This window comes from Lichenostomus cassidix, unplaced genomic scaffold, assembly GCF_008360975.1.
Source record: "Lichenostomus cassidix isolate B80296 unplaced genomic scaffold, HeHo_3.0 HiC_scaffold_44, whole genome shotgun sequence".
Classification (NCBI taxonomy): domain Eukaryota; kingdom Metazoa; phylum Chordata; class Aves; order Passeriformes; family Meliphagidae; genus Lichenostomus; species Lichenostomus cassidix.
The window spans coordinates 26620-44190 of NW_028148053.1; the positions used below are offsets into that span (position 1 = coordinate 26620).

General features: G+C 52.4%; 1 protein-coding gene across 1 annotated transcript; it reads left to right on the top strand.

Annotated features, from left to right (window-relative positions):
• The first annotated feature begins 4071 nt into the window (after positions 1 to 4071).
• On the top strand, positions 4072 to 8268 carry LOC146420149 (serine/threonine-protein kinase pim-1-like). Its single transcript, XM_085048541.1, has 10 exons — positions 4072 to 4137; positions 4241 to 4585; positions 4717 to 4767; positions 4972 to 5338; positions 5945 to 6121; positions 6380 to 6533; positions 6772 to 6944; positions 7293 to 7453; positions 7634 to 7746; positions 8171 to 8268. The coding sequence occupies exons 1-6, from the start codon at positions 4072 to 4074 to the stop codon at positions 6484 to 6486; spliced, it is 1113 nt and encodes a 370-aa protein (XP_084904667.1). The 3' UTR covers positions 6487 to 6533; positions 6772 to 6944; positions 7293 to 7453; positions 7634 to 7746; positions 8171 to 8268.
• Positions 8269 to 17571: the final 9303 nt, after the last annotated feature.

A 17571-nucleotide genomic window follows, 5' to 3' on the forward strand; every position in this document is an offset into this window, starting at 1 on the left:
ATTCTTATAGGTTGTATGTAAATGCTGTAGGAGTTGTAGTTTGTCTTAGATTGGTTAAAGAAGAGTTGAATATTCAACAGAGAAGACAATTTATTGTATTGTAAACGGCAAATCGCTCTCTTTTTCTCTCTCTCTCTCTCCCTTTCTGCTGGCCTGTTTGGAGTCGCGCCTGGCGGCTCAACAGGCCTGTCACCCCCACTCTATTTCGCAATAAACCCTCACGTTCTAGAACTCATCTTTAGAGATCTCTTGTCCCTATTTTATCCCCATAACTAAACCCCACGGAGTCTATTCTTGCACTCAGCCAATCCGAGTGGCCCTGGTGTACATATAGATACGTATTATATAGATATTTTATTAGTTCCATTAATTTTATGAAAAGATTTAGCACATGTATAGTTTCACTACCTGTTGCGATTTCTGTGACACATATTAATGCTCTGTAGTTACTGCATTTATGACAGGCAAGATGTTTATTAAAAAGACATATTTGTAAAATAGATATTATACACATATTTTATTTAATCCAAAACAATAATACAATAAATAATATTGAAATACAAGAAAATATTATTTATATCTAAATATTACATCATTACCCAGAATCATATATTTTAAATTAAATATACAGCAAACATGTATAAATTTAAACACTGAAAATCATTATAATAAATAATATATTAAACCAATATAAATTTAGCATATATATCATGTCACTATATGTTATGACACATATAAAAACTCTGAAGTCCATGAATTTCTGACAGACAAGATTTTTATTACATAGATATATTTCTTAAATATGTCTAATGCATATAATGTCTAATATATCATATTTTCCTATGGAAATACAGCCATATACAGTATCACTATCTGTTGGGACACACAGTAACGGTCCCATAGTTAGTGTATTTATCACTGGCAAGCCTGCAAATGCTTTGCTCTTGCTTGAATAAAATGCAAAATTGCAGAATCTGGATCGTATAAGATTTTATTGCTCTCAGCCTGACCTCTAGTATTGGTAAATCTCACCAGTTGTGAATCTGGGTTGGTGAACAATCTCCTTGAACTCAAGCAAACTTGCAGGTGCGCAGAGCCCCAAAGCAGCCCAAAGCGCTCTGCCCTGGGGGGTCCCCAAAGCGGCCCCGCCCCGCGCGGCACTGGCAGCACCAGTCCGGAGCAGTGCGCAGCGCGGGCGGGCGGCATCAGCCGTGCCGGGCAGGGCCGGGCAATGCCCGCGGGGCTCCCCCCGCACTCGGCCCCCGGTTGCCGGGACAGCAAGGGGGGCCCGGCCTGGGCGCCCCCCACCTCCCCCCTCCCCAAATTCCGCTCCCGGGGGCGCTGGGGGCGAGGGGGGGCGCAGGTGGGGTGCAGAGGTGCCGGAGCCACGTGTCCCCCCGCTGCCAGTGCCACCCCCGAAGGATCAGGGGTACCCCAAAACTCCCTCACAGCTGCCGGATACCCCGCAAGCCCCTAAGGAGTGGGGTCCCCCGGCTTCATCACCCCCAACCTTCGGCTGCCTCATCCCAGGCCCCATTCCACTTCTCCCCGTCCCCCAGACTTCATCCCACTCCCCAATCTACATCCCATCCCCCCCCCATCCCATCCCATCCCATCCCATCCCATCCCATCCCATCCCATCCCATCCCATCCCCTCCCCTCCCCTCCCCTCCCCTCCCCTCCCCTCCCATCCCATCCCATCCCATCCCATCCCATCCCATCCCATCATTTCTCCCTGCAGCCGCCACCAGGATCCCCGAAAAACTCACGTCTAGGTTACTCCCCAATATCCCCCACAAGGAGCATTTGCGACTCAGTTCTGGAGTCCTGCAAGATCCAAACATCCGCCCCCTCCCCCCACCCCCCCAACGTACACAAAAAAACCAACCCTCCCAGGATCAACCACAGTTATTTGGGTCTCGGATCTGGTGTCCTACAAGGTCCAAAAACCCCCCTCCCAAAAAGAACCCCAGGCACCGCCCAAGATATTTGGGCCGAGCTCCCCCTGCCCGCTCACCTGCGGGATGCCCCGAGAAGGGCGATGCTCTCAGGCCGAGGGTTGTGGACAGAAAGAGCGATGGATGCACGTGGTGACTGCTTCTTCTGCTTCTCTTTCTGCTCCTCTGGCCCTCCTCTTCCTCCCGCTCCCCCTCCCCCATCCCTCCTCCCCACCCACTCTTCCTCCTCTGTCTCTCCTCCTCCTCTCCTGCCTGCTCTTCCTCTTCTTTTTATTTCTGACTCCCATCCCGGCTTTGTCTCACATCACCCTGGGTCCATCCCGTGCTCAGCAGAGCATCCTGTGCTCTGTCAGCACTCTCTGCTCCTTCTGGAAGGGTTTGGGATTTATGCCAGGCACGGACACTGAACCTCACCCTAAACTGCCCCGGTGCCATTGCTGTCCCCTGGGCGCTGGGCAGCTGCTGTCCCAGGGGAAGCAGGGACACAAAAGGAGCCAAGTGCAGCCCAGCTGCCCGCCCTGATCCAGACGAGCCCCAGGGACAAGGTCCTGCAGAGCCACACGGAGCCCTCGGCTCCTGGCTGGCAACGGCTTGTGTTGTGGCTGCCCCAGCGGCCAGAGCGAGTCCTGGAGCTCCCCCCGCTCCTGCAGCAGGACCCAGGTTCCACCTGCTCTGCCAGGCCCTGGCCAGGGGCCAGCAGATCCACTGGCTCCATGCAAAGGGGGAAGACAAGAAGAATGCATTGGATGCAGCCCCCAAGGACCTCGAGCAAATTGTTCAGGAACATCCAGACCTTGACCTGACGTTTGTAAAGCTGCAGCTGGCAGAGTTCTGTGGTGCAGGAGACCCAGCATGGGAAGAGGAGACCTACAAGGAGCTGCAGGAGAAACACCCTGAGCCTCAAATGCTGCTGCGCTCTAAATTTCTGCTGGAGAAAGTTCTTCCTCTCCGGCAAGAGATCCTGGGATGAGGCAAAAGCAAAGTTTGTGGCTGGTGACATATTTCCCATGCAGAGAGAGCACAGGAGCTGCAGGTGGAGGCTGGGAGCCTGGGAGGAGGGAGGGGTGAGCAAGGTGGTTTTTTAGGGTTTGTTTTAGATCTCCTTCTCATACTGTGATTTGCTTGGAGTTCAATTCCCTTAATTTCCCTAACATGTGTCTGTTGTGCCTGTGACAGTGACCAGTGAGTGATTTCTCCCTGCCGTTATCCCAGCCCACGAGCCTTTCCTCCTGAGTTCTGTGTCCTGCACCTGAGCAAACAGGACTGTGGAGAAGATTCCTGGAAAACTGAAACAGCTTTCAAGAAGTGAAATGAAAATGTAAAGAAACAATCCACGATGTTTTCCTCTATTTATTTCTATGCTCCCCTTTTCCATGTTGCACTACTTCTCCATGCCACTAATTGCAATCAGATCTCACCTCGAAGATCTATGGCTTAGCAAGTTTTAGACTCCCTGAAATACCATGAGTTACACACAGTTTGTCTTCCCCCGTTTTTCTTGGAAAGCAATGCAGGAGACATAAGTGCAGTGCTTGGGTTGGGAATGAATTCTAGAGACAGGGAATGTGCCCCGGTAGTGTTTGACCCTCAGCAGGGACAATGCACAACAGCAGCCAAGGGGATTGCTGTGGCACTGTGCAGCAGTCAAGGCTCTGGATGTGGGCTGAACACGGCAAAGTTCCCGTGTTTGGACAGACTCAGGGGCTGCCCCCGGGGGCGCGCGGGGCTCGGCCGTGGGGCGCGCGGGGGCGAGTGGGGAACGGACAAACGGCCACTCGGACAAACGGCCACTCGGACAAACGGCCCCGGAGCTTCAGTTGCAGCGGCGACAGCGGCGACAGCGGCGACAGCGGCGACAGCGGCGACAGCGGCGACAGCGAAAGCTCTTCGACCCCCTCCGCCCCTTTCTCCTGCTCCTCCTCTCTCCCCCCCTTTCTCTCAGCCTCTCCCGCTGTCCCTTTCCCTGGGTCCCTTCCTTTCCCAGTGTCCCTCTCCCCCTGCCATCTCGGGCCATGCCCCAGGCTCGCCCCCAGCCCCGGCCGGGGCTGCCCCCTCCCCGCCCCTGGGCGTCCCGCCGCGCTCTCGCCTCCGCCCGGCTCTGCCGAGCCTGGCTATGGCGCTGCTGGGCGGGCATCAGTGGCTGGGGCTGGGGCGGCATCGCCACCCTTTGGCTCCGCCTGTCCCGAACCCGGCCCCAGCCCCGACAGCGGCCCCAAGCCCAGCCCCGGCCCCGAACCCGAACCCGGCCCCAACCCCGAACCCGAACCCGGCCCCGACCCCAGCTCCGGCCCCGTTACCGGCTCCTCCCGGGGCTCGCGGAGGACACACACGGCTCGGCCGCTCCCGCCGCCTCCGTTGCTCCTTCCCCGGCCCGAGCTCCGCCGCTCGGCAGTCCGGCCGCCAGCCCCGAGCCGCCCGTGCCCCGTTCAGAGGGGGATGCCCGGCCCGGGGCGGTGCACAGGCGGTCGGAGGCCGTGTCTGGCCCCGGGCCGAGCGCTGACGGCCGCGTGTCGCCCGCAGGGAAGGCGCAGGAGGCCCTGCAGGAGCGGTACCGGCTGGGTGAGCTGCTGGGGAAGGGAGGATTCGGCAGCGTGTACGCGGGGACGCGGCTGGCGGACGGAGCCCCGGTGAGTGGCGGGGCTGGTGGAGGAGGAGGGAGGAGGGAGGAGGGAGGAGGAGAAGGGAGGAGGAGAAGGAGAAGGGTGGGACTCGGCAGGGCGGGCGGCGAGCTCAGTCCGTTGCTGTCTCTTGCTCGCAGGTTGCCATCAAATGTGTGTCGAGGGATCGCATCCGGCGTTGGGGCGAGTTGGTGAGTTAGCGGGGCCAGCGGCAGAACCCGGGCCGTGCCGGGCGGGGATAAGCCGGGGCCCGGCAGGGTGGAAACCCCCAGGAGTCCTGGAGGCAGAGCGGGCGAGGGGTGAGCGGGGGACGCAGAGCATCCCGGGCTGGCTGAGGTGTCCCAGAGCCCTGGCACAGCTTCCGCCCCACTGACAGCACCTTGGTCCTCCCGCAGCCCTACGGCGCCCGTGTGCCCCTTGAGATCGTGCTGCTGGACAAGGTGTCCACAGGGTGTGCTGGTGTCATCCAGCTTCTGGAGTGGGTTGAGCTCCCCAACGACTTCCTGTTAGTTATGGAGCGTCCGGAGCGGTGTCGGAACCTCTCCCATTTCCTGGCGGAGCGGAGGTTCCTGCCGGAGGAGGAGGCACGGGGGATGTTCCGGCAGGTGCTGGAGGCCGTGCAGCACTGCACCAGCTGCGGGGTCCTCCATAGAGACATCAAGCCCGAGAACATCCTGCTCGACCTGGGCACGGGGCAGCTAAAACTCATCGACTTTGGCTGCGGCGCCTTCCTCCGACGCACAGCCTACACCCAATTTGCAGGTGAGCCCTCCCAGGGGATGCTCCTGGGCATCTCATGGCCCAGCCGTGGTGTAGCACCGGGGCTTCCCCTGTTGCTGCCAGGCATGGGATTAACTCTTCAGCCAAGTTGCTTTTGAGTGGGCGTTGAAGGGGGCAGCTTGCAGCCCTGTTGACCACCTTCACCACCCACTCTGCCTTGGGCTGGGGCTGGGGCAGCCAGTCTGACAAACCCCAATGAGTGCAGCAGTGAGGGGGTCAGACCCTGTGCCCCAGCCAGTCTGGTGGGCAGGCGAGAATGGGTTTGGACTGCTCCACTTCCCTTGTTTGCCTTGGCCTATTAATGTTTTTTGTGGGCAACGTAGGCAGGGATGAGAGTGGTTTTTCCCAGCACTGGGAGTGTTTTTACTTTTCATGTCATGATTGGACCTCCCCAGGGCTTCTGCTGCCCTCTTCCAGCCCCAGTGGCTTCTTTTCCTACCCCAAGTTTGTACACAAGTCCCAGGTGCTGGCGAGAGGGCAGCAGGTCACCCCGTGTGCCACTGGTGCAGCCCCTGCATGCCCAGTGATGCTGGGGTGAGGCTCTGGGAGAAGCAGCATCCCCTGATGAACTCCATCTATATTCCATAGGAACCCTGTCCTACAGCCCACCAGAGTGGATCTACCTTAAATTTTACAACGGCGAGGCAGCAACGATCTGGTCCCTGGGTATCCTGCTGTACCAGATGGTCTGCGGGAAGCACCCATTCAGGAAGGGACAGGAGATCATCTGGGGGCAGATCTTGTTCCCACAACGGCTCTCTCAGGGTAAATCCTATTCTCTATGGCATAGGGGGAATGCCAGTGTTGGGAGAGAGCAGCAGGCTCATGAGCATCCTGCTCTGGCAGCTGCTGAGGAGGTGGCACATGTGCTGCTCTCCTGCTCTCCTCCAAAACAGAGAATCCCTGGGGAAGTTTAGGCTGAGCTCTGAGCACACCCAGCATGGCCTGGGCACAGGAATGGGGAGGGAAAAGTGGACAGGAGCCTTCTTCAACTGACTGGCATTTTCTGGTTTCTCTCCTCAGAGTGCCAAGATGTTATTAAGAGGTGTTTGTCCATAGAACCCTTGGACAGGCCATCATTGGAAGAACTCTTCAGCGATCCGTGGATGCAGGGTGTTCATCTGCCCTAGAAGATGGGAGAGATCCACATGCACAGTTTGATCCAGGGGCCTGGCAGGTAACAGTTCCACACATCTTTTGTCAATTTGAAGCAAAGCAAACCAGATGTTTTTTGACTTGCTTGTAGCTCTGAGCAGGGATCATCAGAAGGGAGCTCACAGCTCTTGTGCTGGAGCTGAGCTGGAGATCTGCTCTGGCAAGCACTGGTGGCTACCATCCACCCTGGTTTTGCTTGTCCTGGTTCATTGTTGTCTGGGGCCCTGGGCAGAACACTGACAGCCTGGTGTGGTCCCCAGGGAACGAGCAGGAGCCTCTGGAGAAGCTGTTCCAGGTGGAGCTGCAGCTGGAGACACCAAGGAGGACCTCAAGGATGACAACCTCTTCCTCAACATGGTGATGTGCAAGCTGAAGATGATCAGCTTTGACTCAGGCACTTTCTTCAAAGACACAATCCACACCCGATTAGCAGGTGAGTTCACCACCAGGGGATGCTCCCACATCTGTGCATTGCACACCAAAAGTGTGCATTGGCACCAAAAGTTTTCCCCTTTTGCTGGGGTGGATGCAACAACTTCTTCAGTTGTCTGCCAAGCTGCTCTTTGGCTCTGGGCAGCTGCTGAGGAGGTGGATCTGCCATGGCTGGCTGGAGGCTGGGCACATGTCCTGCCCTCCTGCTCTCCTCCCAGAGGCAGCAATGATGGGGAGGTTTGGGCACAGCTCTGAGCTCAGCCAGCATGGCCTGGGCACTGCAGGCAGTTGGGACAAGGGGGACAGGAGCCTTCAGCTGATGGGCAGTTTCTGGTTTCTCTCCTTCCAGCCGAGCTCTGCGGGTGCTGAGGCTGCTCTGGGCTCTGCCAGGGCTCTGCTGGGGCTCAGCCCTGGGCACGGCTGGGTCTGCTCTGCCCTTCCATTGCTCTGACAGCTCTGCATCAGACGAGCCTGTTCTGAGCACACCGACAGAGCTTTGTGCTTGTGCAGGTGAGTGAGACTCTCCTGCAGGCCCAGAGATTGCAGTGAGGGATACACATCCAGTTGGCCAGAACCCAAACACTCCACAGTCCCAGCAGAACGCCTGTATCTCCACAGGATGTTTTGTCTGTCCCACCCTTCACTCCTTTTGGGTTTGAATTGTGCAATTCCACTTTCTTCCTCCTCTAGAATGCCACGAGTGAGCCAAACCTAGCAAGAGGGCTGTGTTCCTAAGGCAGTGCAGTCTGGAGTTGGTGAATGAAGAATTGCCCTTCTCCACTTCCAAACCAGAGCAAAAAGCTGTAAGTGTGACTTTGCATCTTAAGAAACCCCTGACAATTTCAGAGGGAATGTACAGCTCATTCACAGAGTGAGAAGGAAGGGCATCCTCTTAATGAGATTGGGTTCAGCAGAATTTAGATTCCGACTCCTGCTTGGAGATGGCAGGGCACAAAGCAATTTCTTCTTGCATCAAACAGAATTTAAAATAACATAATATTAGAAAAAAACCCCAAAATCTATTAAAAAAGGCTGCTGAGGCCAGTAAGATAGATCCATGCTATCAGCACATTGACAAAGTAAATAACTGAGTTCTCTTTACAAAAGATCAGTTACTTCTTAACCAAAAGTTACAGAAGATTTTACACTACACACTTGAAGTTTGTTTTTATCTTTCACATTTCATCTAGGATTTTTTTCTTTTCTCCTTTTTTTTTTCTAAAACAGAAAACATGTGCTAAGAAAGAAATGCCCTTTGCTCCTGGTTCTCGTGTGAAGCAGCTCCCTTCCCTCTGGCCCTGGGTCTTGGGGCACTGTCAGCACCTGCTGCTTCAGCCACTGCTTCTGCTGGCATTGAGAGCAACAACCAGGTTGTGGCTGATCCCGAGGGAGCAGCAGCAGTGCCTGGAGCTGATCCCTGAGTCTGGGGCAGGGCTGGACAAATGACCCCACAGCAGCAGCAGCAGCAGCAGCAGCAGCAGGAAATGGAGGTGACTTTGAGCACAGCCCCTGCCACTCTTGCCTCCTGTTTGCAGTGGTGTCACAGCAGCCTGAGGCACCTGGGAGCCCTCAGTGCCAGCAGGGACTTGAGATGGCAGGCCCTGGGCTCCTGGAGGTTGTGCAAGGAACCGAGCTGGGCACTCCCTGTCCATATGGAGCTTGCAGATGGAAAAGGCTGCTGTGCCCAGGCAGCTCCAAGGGCAGAGAAATGAGGCTCTCGAGCACTTGATCTGGGCCTGTTCCACAGTCCTGGGCAGCAGCCAGCGAGCAGAGGGGGAACAGAGGGCACAGCAAGAGGGACAAAAGCAGTCAAGTGCAGAGACTGGAGAGAGCCACACCTGGCAGAAGGAACAGCTGCTTCCTTGCACTCTTGAAGAAAGCTCTTGGCTGTTTCAGAGCACTGAAAGGTGTGAAGGGCAGAGAGGAGGCAACACCAAACAATGCTCCTGTTTTCACACCCTCCCCTCCCAGTGTCCAGAAGGAATTGGATGAACTGTATTCTTCTCTCTGAGTCATCTCCTTCAGCATGAGCAGCTTAGCACCAGGAGCTAAAGGGCCTGAAGCCTTTAGCCACAGGAGCTGACCAAGAGGGGATTTTTGACCAAAATAATGCTGCTACTAGGGACCTAGCTGAATGGAGCAGATAAAATCCTGGAATTATAGAATCCTTTCTGTTGGAAAAGACCTCTGAGCTCATCAAGCCCAGCCGTTCACCCAGCACTGTCAGCCCAGCACTAAACCACATCCCTGAAGTGCCAAGGCCTGAACAAGAGGCCTGACTGAGGCCTGGACAACAGGCCCTGAGCCAAAGGTGACCTCTCCATGAACCTTCCAACCAAAGGTTATCTTTGTATCCACTCATTACCAAAATATGCATGATCATTAGTATTGTGATAGATGTATCCACTCATTAGTGAATCATGTATTGACTTTTCTGTATTTAGAAGCTAAACAAGGCCATGAAATCCAACATCTGGCCTGTTTGGGGGTGTATGGTCAAAGTCAAATATCTTGGTTCCTCCTTGAGCCCTGGCCAGGCTTTGGGAGAAACCAAACAGCAGAATGAATCCAGCTGTTCCTGCACTGGAAGTGCTGTCAGTTTGTTTGTTCAGCACTCTCCAAGCTGGGCCCTCTCCCAGCGAGGTTGGAGCCTCACCTGTGGCTGGACACAGCTGCAGGAATTCCCAGTGTCCAGAGTGGCTCTGCAGCCCTTGGCTGTGACAGCTTCCCCAGCTGATGTGTGGGGCTGGGTGATGGTAAAGTCTGAGGGTAACTGGTGATGGATCTTTCTAAATCATTACAGGCAATCTTTTGTGGTGATGATTGGGTGCATTGCTGAGCTTCTCCTGTTGTGATTCTTTGCTGCTCTGAACAGTAGGAAATTGCAGTGATTCCTTCATTTGGTGTCTGTGTCTTTGGTGCTGGGCCTGCCCACTGGCAAAACAAAATTGGCATAGTCTGTCCAGATCACAACAAATTTTTACTTTTTATATGTAAATGTAAGGAATCAGTCCTGTCTGAAATTTCTGGATGGGAAGACCTTCCCTATGGTTCGCTGGCTCTGGAGTGGGCTGAGGTCAGAGCACTGTGTGAGCAATGGGGAAGTTGGTTAAAAGCAGCTGAACCAGTGGATGTCTTAAAATGCATCCAAAAATTGCGTTTTGAAAAAGGGAAAGATCTTGTGTGTTTGGGAAGACATACATGGATTTTGTTAACAGGATATTGTAAAAAGCACCAACGAAAGGAACCATTGGTGGGATGCTCCCACATGGAGTGACAGAAGGAGTTTTTAATCTTGAGCTCAGATTCATCTGCGCAAGTGAAATAATAATAACATAATAACTCTATGCATATATATTATAATAAAAACTTCATATATAATGAAAAAATTCTTATATAAATATAAGTATAAATATAAATATCACAACATAATTTTATATATATATATATAAAATGGTGACATTTGTTAACTTTGGCTGCTCAGGAATGTAACTCTAAATACCTTACAGAATATGATTGGCCAGGACCTGAATGTCAGTGGTAAACATTGTGAGATTGTTTACAATAAATACAGGAGGAAGGGATGAAATTAGCAATTTTTATAGGCTTTGGTGATACTATGATGTGGAATGCTTTGTCTGTTACTGTGAGAAATAGAGCGATTAAGGCTGCTGGGTTTTTCATGTACCAGACTGTCCACAAGCTGCAGGACTTGTTGAACAGATGAAGAGGTTGTTAAAAGAGCAGATGAAGAAATAAGGAGATGGGAACCTGTCCTGATGGAGAACCCCTTACAGCTCCACTCCAGGAGCTGCAGGGCTGGACCTTTATGCATTAGATTTAATGAGGATAAATCAGAAGCAAATGAGAGTTATCAATACCAAAACAGGAATTCAGATTCCTCCAGGACACTCTGATTTGATAACTGCTCACTGCAGCTTGGCCTTGAAAAGTGTTCATGTCATGGGAGGAGGAATTGATGCAGATTATCAAGGAGAAATTGAATTCTGTTAAACAATAGGGAACAAAATTGAATTATTCAACCCCATGACAGGGTAGTATGATTATTGACATTGTAGTTTTAAAGACATTTGGGGAAAAAAAAAAAAAGATCCACCTCAAATCACTACTGCTTGTGGAAACAAAGGGTTTGGATCCAGCAGTCCTAATAATGGAGCCAAGGTGTGGGTCCAGAGGCAAAATGGCCCTTCTGAGCCAGCTGATGGAACAGCTCTGGGGAAATTAAATTAAAACACTGTTTTAATCCTGAAACGTGGGCAGGAACAATGGAAATATGTCCCTGCAGCCAAGTGTTCTATGGGAGAACAAGCAGATGTTATAGGATGTTGTTTTACAGATCCTGCCAGACCAAATCTCCCTGTTTGCCCCAATGTTCCCTTTGGAAAATGCTCTGATCCACAGGGCTCCATGTGAAGGCTGATGTGACCCTGAGTGCCTTCCACAGGAATTCCAGCCAGGAGCCTGGAGCACCTCAAGGACTGGGAGCTGGCAGCTCTGCAGCCGAAGGGGAAAGGACCCCACCAAGCCTTGTTACCCACAGACACCGCAGTGAAGCTGAACAGCAAAGGACCTTGGGGCATTATTGTGGAATTAAAAAGGAGCCAGCTCCATGGACAATGGAATTATTGTTCCTAACCCAAATGAGACTGAGGAAAAAGTCACTTGTCACTAAAGAACTACTTATGCCTATAAGATGTATCTTGATAGTCAACCAGAATCTTTGTTTGCCAGAAACACCTCTGGAGTTTCACCAAGGGATTAGTCATAAGAATTCCTATGAAAATGTAAAGATCAAGGTAGCTAAAATACTCAGTGTAACTTATTGCTGGATTTGTTCTCAATCAATGTTGGGAGGAACAGGATTCCCTTGCAGGGCCCATCCTGTGGGGTGGCAGAACTCTCTCAATGGGCTCTGACTTGTAACGGAGACAGTGAAGGGACAGTTAGAGAAAACTATACTGTGGAACAAAAGAATACAGTGATCAGTTTTACAGGATTCAGTAAGATTTCCCTTCAGGAGAAACCTACCCTGTTATAGTTAGAGGCCAAACTATGAAAGGATTTATATGGTTTAGCATTACTGAAAATGTCAATAGAACCACTGGTGCTGCAGCTGCTCAGGGTCAGTGTTACACCACTCTCAGCTGCAGTGCCACCCTTTTGGGTACTTTGGCAACAACCACAGGGAAGAGGTGGGGCCAAGAGAATATTTTCCACCCAAAGAGTGCCTTTGATTTCAGAAAGCCAAAGATTCTGGTTCACCCTGTGCCCTTTGTGTGCTGCCTCATCCTATGAAGTTTACATTAAGGAGCTAAATTGATTATTAGAAGAAGTAGCAAATGATGCTATTAAAATACCGAATAGCACATCCTATGAGCTCCAACAAACACCAATGGGAGCTCTACAGAACCACATGGCCTTGGATTATCTGCTTTCTGCCCAGGGAGGAACCTGTGCTATTCTAGGACAGGAATGTGGCACTTGTATCAGTGATGGGTTTGGAGTCCAACAGTCAGGAATGACCTCAATAGAAAGAACAGTAGAAGAGTGGCAGAAAGAAGAAAATTCTCCCTGGTGGGATTGGCTTCATGGCTGCCAAATTGGAGGCTGCTGTGAAATGCATTTGTGGCAGTGACTGTAATCATTGCAGTGTGTGCACTTGGTGTGTTATGATTCCATGTTAGAGTTGTTGTGACAGTTTTTCCTGGAAAATAGAGAATTCAGATTTGTCTAAAAAGAGAGAGAGTCTCAAGAAAAAAGGAAGACTTGATAGATAACATAGAGAATAGCAACTAATGAGGCATGTTTTAAAAGGATTGCCAATTATAGGTCTGAGTAATGAACCTAAAGAGCATTTAATTGGAGAGCGAGAGGCTATGCCTTTATGCCTAATACCTAAATGTAAAGTTATATTATCGAAAGAATTGTTATGAAGGTTGTAGTGTATCTGTGGGTCAAAGGACTTATTGAACTACCAAGGCCTGAACAACAGGCCCTGAGCCAAAGGTGATCTCTAGATGAACCTTCCAACCAAAGTTTATATTTGTATCTGCTAATTAACAAAATAATATTACCAAAATGATCTTTTTAGCTGTTCATTGTGAAACCTGGTTTTACCTTTCAGTATTTAGAAACCAGACAAGGCCAAATCTGGCTTTCTTTGGGGGTGTATGGTCAAAGTCAACTCCCTTGGTTCCTCCTTGAGCCCTGGCCAGGCTTTGGGAGAAACCAAACAGCAGAATGAATCCAGCTGTTCCTGCACTGGAAGTGCTGTCAGTTTGTTTGTTCAGCACTCTCCAAGCTGGGCCCTCTCAAAGTGAGGTTGGAGCCTCACTGGACACAGCTGCAGGAATTCCCAGTGTCCAGAGTGGCTCTGCAGCCCTTGGCTGTGACAGCTTCCCCAGCTGATGTGTGGGGCTGGGTGATGCTAAAGTGTGAGGGTAACTGGTGATGGATCTTTCTAAATCATTACAGGCAATCTTTGGTAGGAATGATTAGGTGCCTTGCTGAGCTTCTCCTTTTGTAATTCTTCGCAAATGATTTTGTACATTGCTGAACTTATCCTTTTGTCATTCTTTGCACTTTTGCATTATATAAATTGCACTGTTCCTTCAGTTGATGTCTGTGTCTTTGGTGCTGACCCTGACCACCAGCAAAACAGGATCCCCTCCTGCCCAAGTGTTCCCTGGGAAGACAAAAACCATCACTCCAAATGTCACCCCTTGCTACTTGTTCTCCCCACTTTATCCACTGAGCATGATATCCTGTGGTCTGGGATATCCCCAGGGTCAGTTGGGTCACCTGTCCCCCTGTGTCCCCTCCCAACCTCCCCCACACCCCCAGCCCCTCCCCAGCGTGGCCAGACGAGGGGCAGGAAAGGCCTTGGCTCTGTGCAAGCTCAGTGAGAACAAAACCCTCTGTGTGTGATCAACCCTGTGCTCAGCACAGCCCCAAAGCACAGCCCCAAGGAAGCCCTGGGAAGGAAATTCCCTCTGCCCCACCCAAAGCAGCACCCCATGGCCATCCAGCATCACCACGGCTCCACAGGCTCCTTTCTGACCGTGACAATCCCCATCCCAGCAGGGCAAAGGTTGTTTGCAATGGACCCAACCTCAGCAAAGTGTCTCCTGCAGGTTGTCCTGGCCTTGGAGAGTAGGAAGGGGGCTCTGTGCTGGTTGCCATGGCAACCTCTGGACCAATGATGCCCTATGGTGGTTGCCATGGCACCCGAGCCCAGCAGTGTCTCAGTGCAAGTGTCCCTGGCATCAGTCCCTCCAAGGGGTTTCTATGGCAACTGCCATGACAGGTGACCCAGGTGTGGTGTCCCAGCGATGGTTGTCATGGAAACAGTCCCCAGCACTGACCCTTTCTGTCAGGCTGACCTGGCCTTTGGCCCTGGCACTGGGCTTTGCTGCTGGTTCCGCGGCGCCTGCCCAGCCAGCGCGGCACAGGGCAGGTGGCCATGGCACAAACCCCAGCCATGGATCCCCTGTGCCTCTGGGCAATGACACCAACCCTGAGCAATGGGCTGCTGCCCTGGGGTCAGTGAAGTGGCCATGGCAACAGCCCCTTGCAGTGGCCCAGTGCAGGTTGGCATGAGAATCCAGCATCACAGCTGGCCCAGGGCAGGGCTGCAGTGCCCTTCCCAGCAGCCTGTCTGCACACAAGCACTTCCAGGGCTCTCTGCATTTCCCTTTTCCTCACTCTTGGCTCACTCACACACCTCTCAACAATCCCCTTGGTGCTTTGAGCTGCAAGGAGTTCAACGCTTGTCTGCCCTTCAGCAGTTGCTCTAATTCTGCCTTGAGCCAACACTGGATTTGTGTTTATTGCAGAACTTCCTGTGTGTCTAAAACATTCCTTGCATGGTTCTGCCTTGGGGAAGGGGAACCTCCTTGGTGGCAGCTTGGGCTTGGCACACACTTGAGGAGGGTGTCTGTTTTCAGTGGGAAAACTTAGGAATCTCAGATTGCTTCAAAAAATAAAATATGAAAACCCCTCTTTGCTTGAGTGCAGCCAGTTGTGCAAGCAAAGCAGGTCCCAGGTGAGTGAGGAGAGACAGGATGGGGTTGGGCTTTGAGGACCAGGGTTGTCCCCACTCAGACATCAAGGCACAGCTTCTCTGACCAAGCCAGATCTCCTTGGGGGAGACCCTGGATCCATGTCAGTCACAGAATGCTGCAATTACCTCTTCTCTACAGAGAAAAAGAAACCCTTTAAACTAGGAATTTGGATTTATTAGATGCTCCTTGAAATATCTCTCCATAACTATAAAAAACTCCAATTTTCTAATGAACTGCACTAGATCAGAGGGAAATCAAGGCAGAGCCATGGTTTGTTAGGAGTCTGGATCAGCCCAAGGCTTTGTGTGCCAAGGCAGAGCCAGGCAGGACGCAGAGCTGTCAGGGAAGGAAGGGCCAGCGAGGTGGGGCAGCCGGGGGATGATGACAGCCTGCAGGGACAGAGGCACAGGGCATGGGCAGCGTAGGACAGCCTGGGCTGGAGAGGGCAGAGGGATGTGCAGAAGCTGCAAGGCCCTGACAGAGCCAACTTGTGCAGCACTTTGGCCATGGCTGCTGTCCCTGGCCCTGAGGCCAGCAGGACACAAGTGACCCTTGCAGCCCTGGGGCCTCATGGCCTCCTTGTCCCTGCCCAGCAGCCTGGCAGGGGCCACCCCATGGTCCTGCCCTTGGCATTGCACATCCCCACATCCCAGTGCCCTGGGAAGAGCCCTGAGCACTGAGGGAGGGACAGGATCTGCCTTGCCAGGGGCTGGGGCTCAGGGCTTGGCCCTTTGGATTCATGAAACACATCCAGGTTTGCTCAGCATCAGAGACACCTTTGCCTTGCTTGTCCCCACCTGCCATCACTGCCTGCAGTGTTCTGCTCTCACTGGAACCTGAGGACACTTCCTCTGTTGAGTCTGTTAGTGGAACCCATTTAAACTACAAGGAACTTCAGTGTTTCCATCTCACTTTGACTTCTTGAGAAGTCTTTTGCACACACCCTGAGGGACTGAGTCTGATGCATACAGCACCAAAGCCCCACAAGGGTCATTCCAGTCCCTGTGCTGTTGCTGTGCTGCTGAGCTGGGCTGGGCTCCTGGCACAGAGGAGCTCCTGGCAAGCGGCAGCACTGCAGAGAGACAGCTCTGCCCAGGAGCAGCTCCTGTGCACAGCCCAGCAGGGCTGGGGCACTGCCAGGCCATCTCAGGGACACCAGCAGGGCACACCCAGAGCTCACAGCATTGGCAGGGGCTGTGCCATGGCCCAGAGGGGCTGTGTCATAGCCATGGGCACCTCTGGGGCTGTGTCAGGGAGCCACAGAGCAGCTGTGATGTCAGAAAGGAGCTGTGTGACATCACAGAGTGGGGTGTGTGAGGTCACAGATTGGGCTATGACACCACAGAGCTGGTTGTGAGAGGTCATGGAGCAGCTACATCATCATGGAGGGGGTGGTGTGACATCACAGAGTTCACTGTGACATCACAGTGTGGCTGTATGACCTCAGAGCAGAATGTGTGATTACAGAGTGGTCTGTGTAACATCACTGAGAGGCTGTCTGACATCACAGAGTGGGCAGTGTGACATCACTGACTGGCTTGTGACACCACAGAGCAGGGTGTGATATCCCAGAGAAGGTTGTGATATGTGACATCATAGAGTGGGCTATGGCATCGCTGGTTAGTTGTGTGACATCAAAGAGCAGACTGTGACATCAGGGTGGGGCTGTATGACATCATACAGCAGGCTGTGAGATCACAGAGTGGAATGTGTGACACCACAGGGTGGTGATGTGACATCACAGAGGGGGTTGCAACATCATGGAATGGCTATGTGACATCATAGAGCAGGCTGTGACATCATGGAAAGGCCAGTGACATCACAGGGCAGCTTTATGTGAACATATTGAAGGCACTGTGACATCACAGGGTGGGCTGTGACATCACAGGGTGACTTTATGACATCACAGGGTGGCTGTGTGAGGTTCCTGGGGAGGTCACTCTGCCTCAGCCCCCCTCACAGTTCCCCCAGACAACTCCAATGCTGCTCGTGCACAGCAGGGTCCCCTGTCCCCCCAGGTCCCCCCCTGCCCCCCAGTGCCACAGCCTCCCCCAGAGGATGTTCCACCAGATCGACCCCCAGAGCCTGACATGGGGACAGGGGGGACAGGGCCCTGGGGGGTGGGACAGGGAGACAGGGACCCCCTGGCAGCATCCCCGTGTCCCCCAGGAGGAGAGCCTGGCCCAGGCCTTACAAATGAGGGCTTGAGAGCACTTAAAAAATCCCCAGCAAGGGATCAGCAAAAAACAGATTTAATGTCAAGCGACAGCACAACAAAGTTCCTTGGCAAGAGTCACTCTGCCACTGACTGGACAGTTCAGGCACACCAGGGGAAAAAAGCAACAACAAAACCAAGCAAATCCAGGCAATCAAACCAGAAATTAACTGAGAACTGTCCGTGTGTGTGGGTGTGTGTGTGTGTGTGACAAAAGGTCAGTGAGGGCAAGGATAAAAGGAATATGGCCTAAAAGCTTAACAGCCCTCAAACTTAACAGAACTTAACTTCTACCTTTACCTTGACTTATACCTTAAACTCAACAACTT

Coding starts and splice junctions, on each gene's coding strand:
- LOC146420149 (XM_085048541.1), top strand. CDS start 4,072: ATGGCGCTGCTGGGCGGGCATCAGTGGCTGGGGCTGGGGCGGCATCGC. Junction 5,339..5,944: donor AGCCTACACCCAATTTGCAG/GTGAGCCCTCCC, acceptor TATATTCCATAG/GAACCCTGTCCTACAGCCCA. Junction 6,122..6,379: donor CCCACAACGGCTCTCTCAGG/GTAAATCCTATT, acceptor TTCTCTCCTCAG/AGTGCCAAGATGTTATTAAG.